Here is a 10,000-nt window from a genome sequence, read left to right on the forward strand (position 1 = left end):
CCATCTTCAAAGAGCTCATTTTAGTCTAACCTTGCCCTGGGAAGTTAAACCCCAGAGAAAGAGGAGAAATCGGATGGAAAAAGGAGACGATTATGTGAAGAGCGTTGGTAGTCTTGAGGTTTCAGGGTTGGGGAGCTCAGGAAGGCTCCTTCCATTATGTGACGTCTGAATATAGATTGTGCCCTGCTCATCATCATTTGTTTATGAAGCAAGATGTGTCTGGGATCATTCAGAGACTCCCAATTATTGATCTAGTATTTTAAGTTTGGAATATCTTGTTGCTCCTTTCTATGTTTGACTCTGTAATAATCACTTAACTTTATTGGCATGGGAAACAAATGTTTACATTGCCAAAGCATTGTCACATGGGCTCAGGCAGTTCGTTTTTGGGGAGGGATGTGTGTCTCTATTTTCCTGTGACACTGAGAGGGATTGTGTGTGTCTGTGTGGCTGAGGAGAGCGATGGTGGTCTATATTTATTAACTTGTCCTACTAAATGAGGGCAGCCCCTGGCCCTGCTGCTATTTATTGTCATGGGAAACATATGTTTACATTGCCAAAGCAAGTCAAATGGATAAACAAAAGTCAAATAAAAAATATTACACAGTTCCAAAAGAATAAAGACATTTCAAATGTCATATTATGTGCAAATAGTTCAAGTACAAAAGGGAAAATAAATAAATATGGGTTGTATTTGGAATTATGTTTGTTCTTCAATGGTTGTCCTTTTCTTGTGGTAACAGGTCACAAATCTTGCTGCTGTGATGGCACACTGGCATTTCACCCAATAGATATGGGAGTTTATCAAAATTTGATTTGTTTTCAAATTCTTTGTGGATCTGTGTAATCTGTGTGAAATATGTGTCTCTAATATGGTCATACATTTGGCAGGAGGTTAGGAAGTGCTGCTCAGTTTCCACCTCATTTTGTGGGCAGTGTGCATGTCTGCCTTCGGCTGCCTTTCTCAATAGCAAGGCTATGCTCAGTCTGTACATAGTCAAAGCTTTCCTTAATTTTGGGTCAGTCACAGTGGTCAGGTATTCTGCCACTGTGCACTCTCTGTGTAGGGCCAAATAGCATTCTAGTTTGCTTAGTTGTTTTGTTAATTCTTTCCAATGTGACAAGTAATTATCTTTTTGTATTCTCATGATTTGGTTGGGTCTAATTGTGTTGCTGTTCTGGGGCTTTGTGGGGTCTGTTTGTGTTTGTGAAGAGAGCCCCAGGACCAGCTTGCTTAACCCTTGTGTTGTCTTAAGGGTAAAAAAAAATCCCTGATGTTTAACAGCAGAACCCCCTAAATGATATTTTTTCAACTTGAAATTGAATGACTTTTCCTAGAGTGGCCCCAAAATTAGAAAAAGTGAAACATTGCCTTTGCTCATGTTTCCATGAAAGCTGTACACCACCAGGGAACAAAGATTGTCTTAGGGTCATTTTTGACCAGGCAGTTATAAAATAATTTACACACCACAAAAACCAAAAAGACACACACACACAATGAGAAATGTAGATTGTGTGTGCTACTGACTGAACTCAGCCAGCAGCTCCTGAAGAGGAAGGTCACCATGGTTGGCACAGTTAGAAAGAACAAGCCTGAGCTCCCCCCTGCACTCCTCACAACAAGGGGGAGAGAGGCCTTCTCATCAAAGCTTGTCTTCACCCCCACCACCACTCTAGTTTCTTACCTCCCAAAGAGGAACACACTGCACAAAACGGCTGAGCTCAGTGATCAGGAAGCCAGCCATCATTCTGGACCACAACCACAACAAAAGAGGTGTGGACAACCTGGAAAAGGTGATTGGAACTTAAAGTTGCAGGAGGATAACTGCCCGCTGGCCCCTGGTCATCTTCCATAACATCATTGATGTGTCCTCATACAATGCCTTTGTGATGTGGAACAAGATCAACCCTACCTGGATGCCTGATAAGTGGAACAAGAGGAGGGTGTTCCTGGAGCAGCTGGGAAAGGCACTTGTAACCCCACACATTCAAAGAAGGGAGAGCCTCTCCCACACAGCAGCTTCTGCTTGTGAAAGCTGTTCAGGGGGCTGAATCTTGTCCTGATCCACCTGAGGCTGCATCTGGGGTAGACAAGAGGAGGAGATGACAATTCTGCCCCCAAAGGACTGTAAAACAATACTATGTGCTGCACATGTGAGAAATACATCTACAAAGTCCATGCACACACACTAGCATACTGTCCTACATGTGATAAATACATCTACAAAGTCCATGTACACACACTTTCATACTGTCCTACATGTGATAAATACATCTACAAAGTCCATGTACACACACTAGCATACTGTCCTACATGTGAGAAATACATCTACAAAGTCCATGCACACAGACTAGCATACTGTCCTACATGTGATAAATACATCTACAAAGTCCATGCACACAGACTAGCATACTGTCCTACATGTGATAATTAGAGTGGATTTGATTTATGTTCTTCACGTTTTTGTTTTGTATCTATTATCTTATTTTATTCTTATTTATGGTTGTTGTTCATACACCTTGTGGGTGGGGGCAATGGTTAAAAAAATGGGAGAAGACTGGTATTTTGTAGTTGAATTCCTCATTGTACAGTGCAGTCGTAGACAAAAGTTTTGAGAATGACACATATATTAATGTTCACAATGTCTGCTGTCTCAGTTTGTATGCTGGTGTAGCGGCTGTCTTCCACTGAAGGAGAGGAGGACCAAAACGCAGCGTGGTTAGAGTTCAACATGTTTAATCAAGACCATACACGAGAACACTACAAAATACAACAACAACAAAAATGAAAACCGAAACAGTCCTATCTGGTGCAATGACACAAAGACAGAAGACAATCACCCACAAAATACCCAAAGGACATGGCTGCCTAAATATGGTTCCCAATCAGAGACAACGACAGACAGCTGCCTCTAATTGAGAACCATTCTAGGCAACCATATACATACAAAACTACCTAGAAAGGATACAGCCCCATAAACATACAAAAACCCCTAGACCAGACAAAACACATAAACCCCCCATGTCACACCCTGACCTAACCAAAATAATAAGGAAAACAAAGATAACTAAGGCCAGGGCGTGACAGATGGCAATTTGCATATACTCCAGAATGTTATGAAGAGTGATCAGATGACATTGCAATTAAGTGCAATGCAAATGAACTGAATTATAAAAACATTTACACTGCATTTCAGCCCTGCCACAAAAGGACCAGCTGACATCATGTCAGTGATTCTCTCGTTAACACAGGTGTGAGTGTTGAAGAGGACAAGGCTGGAGATCACTTTGTCATGCTGATTGAGTTCGAATAACAGACTGGAAGCTTCAAAAGGAAGGTGGTGCGTGGAATCATTGTTCTTCCTCTGTCAACCATGATTACCTGCAAGGAAACACGTGCCGTCATCATTGCTTTGCACAAAAAGGGGCTTCACAGGCAAGGATATTGCTGCCAGTAAGATTGCACCTAAATCAACTATTTATCGGATCATCAAGAACTTCAAGGAGAGCAGTTCAATTGTTGTGAAGAAGGCTTCAGGGCACCCAAGAAAGTCCAGCAAGGGCCAGGATCGTCAGCTGCGGGATCGGGGCAACACCAGTACACAGCTTGCTCAGGAATGACAGCAGGCAGGTGTGAGTGCATCTGCACGCACAGTGAGGCGAAGACTTTTGGAGGATGGTCTGGTGTCAAAAAGGGCAACAAAGAAGCCACCTCTCTCCAGGAGAAACATTCGGGACAGACTGATATTCTGAAAAAGGTACAGGGATTGGACTTCTAAGGACTGGGGTACAGTCCTTTCCTTTGAGGAATCCCCTTCCCGATTGTTTGTGGCATCTGGAAAAAAGCTTGTCCGGAGAAGACAAGGTGAGCGCTACCATCAGTCCTGTGTCATGCCAACAGTAAAGCATCCTGAGGCCATTCATGTGTGGGGTTGCTTCTCAGCCAAGGGAGTGGGCTCACTCACAATTTTGCCTAAGAACACAGCCATGAATAAAGAATGGTACCAACACATGCTCTGAGAGCAACTATTCCCAACCATCCAGGAATAGTTTGGTGACAAACAATGCCTTTTCCAGCATGATGGAGCACCTTGCCATAAGGCAAAAGTGATAACTAAGTGGCTCGGGGAACAAAACATCCATGGCCAGGGTCCATGGCCAGGAAACTCCCCAGACCTTAATCCCATTGAGAACTTGTGGTCAATCCTCAAGAGGCAGGTGGACAAACAAAAACCCAAAAATTCTGACATGCTCCAAGCATTGATTATGCAAGAATGGGCTGCCATCAGTCAGGATGTGGCCCAGAAGTTATTTGACAGCTAGCCAGGGCGGATTGCAGAGGTCTTGAAAAAGAAGGGTCAACCTGCAAATATTGACTCTTTACATCAACTTCATGTAATTGTCAATAAAAGCCTTTGTCACTTAGAGGATGCTTGTAATTATACTTCAGTATTCCATAGTAACATCTGACAAAAATATCTAAAGACACTGAAGCAGCAAACTTTGTGGAAATTAATATTTGTGTCATTCTCCAAACTTTTGGCCACAACTGTATATAAGAATATATTGCTATGTTGCCAAAAAAGTTAAAGACTTATTGTTTCCCTTCAATAAAATGTATTCAATACTACTCTCTGCACATTTCTGCTACATTCTTAGGTTTTACAAGTGCTATCTATTGCAAACTATCTATTGCAAACTATCTATTGCAAACTATCTATTGCAAAAAAAAAGTTTTACACCTATGCAGTTCCTTTAGCAATAATAATAATAATATTAAACCTCTACTTCAGTAAAGAAAACAACTATGACAGGTGTGTTGTAATAAAAACGAGTGGTGTCCACTGATTAAATGCAGTCTTTCTGCATTGTGAAGATGGAAATCCCAGATGTTCACAAAGTTTGTAATGAATGACAGGTTGTTTCTTCATGCAAAATAGATTTGGGATTTAACATTCAATGAAGCTGCTTTATTTTAGGGGTTTAGTGAAGGTGGGTCATTTTTTACCCTTTGGACAAGGGGAGTATACAGAATGTTAAGACAACACAAAGGTTAAGGGACTCTTCTCCAGGTTTATTTCTCTGCAGGTGTTGGCTTTGTTATGGAATGTTAGGGAATCACTTCCTTTTCAGGTGGTTGTAGAATTTAACGTCTATTTTCTGGATTTTGATAATTAGCGGGATTCGGCCTACTTCTGCTCTGCGTGCATTATTTGGTGTTTTACGTTGTACACGGAGGATATTTTTGCAGAATTCTGCAAGTCTCAATTTGGTATTTTTTCCATTTTGTGAAAATCTTGGTTGGTGAGCAGACCCAAGACCTCACAAGCATGAAGGTTAATTGTTTTCTATAACTCATTCAAGTATTTTTTGCCAGATCCGAATTGTCTGTCAAGTTTTATGTTCCTTTTGATGGCATAGAAGGCCCTTCTTGCCTTGTCTCTCAGATCGTTCACAGCTTTGTGGAAGTTACCTGTGGCGTTGATGTTTAGGCCGAGGTATGTATCATTATTTTTGTGTGCTCTAGGGCAACAGTGTCTAGATGGAATTTGTATTTGTGGTCCTGGTGACTGGACCTTTTTTGGAACATCATTATTTTTGTCTTACTGAGATTAACTGTCAGGGCCCAGGTCTGACAGAATTTGTGCAGAAGATCTAGGTGCTGCTGTAGGCCCTCCTTGGTTGGGGACACAAGCACCAGATCATCAGCAAACAGTAGACATTTAACTTCAGATTCTAGTGTCCTCGCTAATTTCTTAATATATAGGTTGAAGATGGTGGGGCTTAAGCTGCATCCTTGTCTCACACGACGGCCCGGTGTAAAGGAATGTGTGTTTTTTGCTCAATTTAACCGTATGCTTGTTGTTTGTGTCCATTGATTTTATGATGTCGAATGTTTTTTCCCCACCACTTTCCATCAATTTGTATAGCAGACCCTCATGCCAAATTGAGTCAAAAACTTATTGGAAGTCAACAAAGCATGAGAAGACATTTCCTTTGTTTTGGTTTGTTTATTTGTTTGTCAATTAGGGTGTGCAGGGTGAATATGTGGTCTGTCATACAGTAATTTGGTAAAAAGCCAATTTGACATTTGCTCAGTACATTGTTTTCACTGGGGATCTGCTGTTAATATTAATGCAGAGGATTTTCCCAAGGTTGCTGTTGACGCATATCCCACAGTAGTTATTGGGGTCAAATTTGCCTCCACTTTTATGGATTGAGGTTATCAGTCCTTAGTTCCAAATATTGGAAAAGATGCCAGAGCTGAGGATGATGTTAAAGAGTTAAAGTTTAGCAAATGGGAATTTGTGGTCTCTATATTCTATCATTTCAATTAGGATACCATTAACACCACAGTCCTTTTGGGTTTGGAGGGTTTGTATTTTGTCCTGTAGTTCATTCAATGTAATTGGAGAATCTAGTGGGTTCTTGTAGCGGTCCTATGTGTAGCTGGTGTAGGGAGTCAGGCGCAGGACAGCAGATATGAGGAATTAAAGTACTTTACTCAACAAATACAAATATACAAGGCAGCAATGACAAACACGGACCGAATTACAATATACAATCACTCACAAACACAAATAAATAATAATCAAGTAATTGGTTGAGTGAAGCCAGGTGTGATAAGACAAGACAGAACAAATGGAAAATGAAAACTGGATCGGCGGTGTCTGGAAGGCCGGTGAAGTCGACCGCCGAATGCCACCCGAACAAGGAGACGGACCGACTTCGGCGGAAGTCGTGACAGTTCTGGTAGTCTTTAATAGATGATTATAAGATTTCTAATTGATCATGTATATGTTTTTGCTGTTTGTTCTTTGTTATAGAGCCAAAAAGATTGGAGAAGTGGTTTACCCATACATCTCCATTTTGGATAGATAACTCTTTGTGTGGTTGTTAGTGTTTTCCAATTTTCCCAGAAGTGGTTAGAGTCTATGGATTCTTCAATTACATTGAGCTGATTTCTGACATGCTGTTCCTTCTTTTTCCGTAGTGTATTTCTGTATTGTTTTAGTGACTCACCATAGTGAAGGCGTTAGACTCTGGGTCTCTATGTTTTCGGTTGGATAGGTTTCTCAATTTCTTTCTTAGGTTTTTGCATTCTTCATCAAACCATTTGTCATTGTTGTTATTTTTCTTAGGTTGTCTGCACATTTTTTGATTTGATAGGGAAGCTGAAAGTTCAAATATACTGTTTAGGCTTTCTACTACCAAGTTAAACCTTCACTGTTACAGTGAAATGTTTTGTCCAGGAAGTTGTCTGAAAAGGATTGAATTTGTTGTCGCCTAATTGTTTTTAGGTAGGTTTCCCCACTACTTTCCTTCCATCTATAGCGTTTCTTAATATTGTGCAGTTCCTTTGGCTTTGATGCCTCATTATTGAGTATTGCTCTGTTCAAGTAGATTATGATTTTGCTGTGATCTGATAGGGGTGTTAGTGGGCTGACTGTGAACGCTCTGAGAGACTCTGGGTTGAGGTCAGTGATAAAGTAATCTACAGTACTTACTGCCAAGGGATAAGATGTAGGTGTACCTACCGTAGGAGTCGCCTCAAAGCCTACCGTTGACTACCATTTACAGACCCAGTGTGCAACAAAGCTGCAGGAGTTGTGACCCGTTTTTAATGGTTGTTTTTTCGTAGTTGTGTCTAGGGGGCATATTTGTGAGGGAAAACTGTAACCTCCAGGTAGGTGTTTGTCCCCCTGTGTGCTGAGAGTGTCAGGTTCTTCTCCAGTTCTGGCATTTAGGTTGCTACAGACTATGTCCCTGGTCCTGAAAATGGTTGATCTCCCGCTCTAGGATAGAGAAGCTGTCATTGTAAAAGTATGGGGAATCTATTGGGGGTATATAAGTTGCGCAAATGAGGAAATGTTTCTCTGTTGAGATAATTTCCATATTAACTTCTTACCAGATGTAAAATGTTCCTGTTTTGACTTCTCTCTCTCGCTCTCCCTATCTCGCCCTATCTCTCTCTCCCTATCTCTCCCTTTCAGCCACGTCCAATGGTTCAGTCGAAGGCCTGGAGAACAGAGAGGGAGGAGTCTGTAAGACCAGGGCCATGAAAGTTGTCATGAAGGTCGGACAAGGTAAACAAAGAAAGGCTTTATTTAATTGATATATCTGACAACAAACGTTACACGAATGTGTTTCTCCATGTGTTTCTCCATGTGTTACTCCATGTGTTTCTCCATGTGTTTCTCCATGTGTTGCGCTCTAAACTCTCCTATATGTGTACACATTAAACATTCTCCCTTCCTCAAAGTTTTATTTGCAGTACTGTAGACACTAACTGAGTTTAGGCCTGGCACACACCTTCAATGCAGCGCAGTTGTTCACCTCTATGTAAAACCCCAGTGCCCTAACAGTGTGTATCAGTGTGTAACCTTGAGGACAACTGTATTGGTGTACATGGTCACAGTGACTTCACTGTATCCTCCATTCTGACACAGCACAGGCCTTAGCATCTTAGCATGCAAATACAATCATACATTATTCATATAATCTCTCACTGTGAATATTTAAAACAGCACACACACACACACACACACACACACACACACACACACACACACACGCACTCACACGCACGCACGCGCACGCACACACACACACACACACACACACACACAAACACAACCTCCTGCTGGTTGACTTTCGTATCGTCCGTCTTGTGAAGGAAGCTAAATGTCAGCATATTCAGAGTTGAAGTGGGTCCCTAGACGAGAGAGAGAACACTTTACTGCACGTGCTTAGTCCAACAAACGCCACTTCACTTTAGGATCAGCACCGAGCAAATCAGATCGTCTGTAGCCTCTCATAGACTATAACACACACAGTATATTATGAATCAGTCAAAACATGGCAAGGTAGCGCTGACTACTGCTGGAAACCATAATTACACTACTGCTGGAAACCGTAATTACACTACTGTTGGAAACCATAATTACACTACTGTTGGAAACCATAATTACACTACTGTTGGAAACCATAATTACACTACTGCTGGAAACCATAATTACACTACTGCTGGAAACCGTAATTACACTACTGTTGGAAACCATAATTACACTACTGTTGGAAACCATAATTACACTACTGTTGGAAACCATAATTACACTACTGTTGGAAACCATAATTACACTACTGTTGGAAACCATAATTACACTACTGTTGGAAACCATAGTTACACTACTGTTGGAAACCATAATTACACTACTGTTGGAAACCATAATTACACTACTGTTGGAAACCATAATTACACTACTGCTGGAAACCATAGTTACACTACTGTTGGAAACCATAATTACACTACTGTTGGAAACCATAATTACACTATTGTTGGAAACCGTAATTACACTACTGTTGGAAACCATAATTACACTACTGCTGGAAACCGTAATTACACTACTGTTGGAAACCATAATTACACTACTGTTGGAAACCGTAATTACACTACTGCTGGAAACCATAATTACACTACTGTTGGAAACCATAATTACACTACTGTTGGAAACCATAATTACACTACTGTTGGAAACCATAATTACACTACTGCTGGAAACCATAGTTACACTACTGTTGGAAACCATAATTACACTACTGTTGGAAACCATAATTACACTACTGTTGGAAACCATAATTACACTACTGTTGGAAACCATAATTACACTACTGTTGGAAACCATAATTACACTACTGCTGGAAACCATAATTACACTACTGTTGGAAACCATAATTACACTACTGTTGGAAACCATAATTACACTACTGTTGGAAACCGTAATTACACTACTGCTGGAAACCATAATTACACTACTGTTGGAAACCATAATTACACTACTGTTGGAAACCATAATTACACTACTGTTGGAAACCATAATTACACTACTGCTGGAAACCATAGTTACACTACTGTTGGAAACCATAATTACACTACTGTTGGAAACCATAATTACACTACTGTTGGAAACCATAATTACACTACTGTTGGAAACCATAA

At 40.8% G+C, this 10,000-nt stretch overlaps 1 protein-coding gene across 1 annotated transcript in view; it reads left to right on the top strand.

Moving 5' to 3' along the window:
* The window catches only part of LOC110489129 (ephrin-B1), a 155,214-nt gene that overhangs the window by 124,726 nt on the left and 20,488 nt on the right, over positions 1-10,000 (top strand). Inside the window, exon 3 of the mRNA XM_036943311.2 lies at positions 7,995-8,087. Coding sequence (XP_036799206.1) covers positions 7,995-8,087 — 93 coding nt within the window. The remainder of the gene's footprint in view (positions 1-7,994; positions 8,088-10,000) is intronic.

This window comes from Oncorhynchus mykiss, chromosome 14 (assembly GCF_057628025.1).
Source record: "Oncorhynchus mykiss isolate SJ-2025 chromosome 14, ASM5762802v1, whole genome shotgun sequence".
Lineage (NCBI taxonomy): Eukaryota > Metazoa > Chordata > Actinopteri > Salmoniformes > Salmonidae > Oncorhynchus > Oncorhynchus mykiss.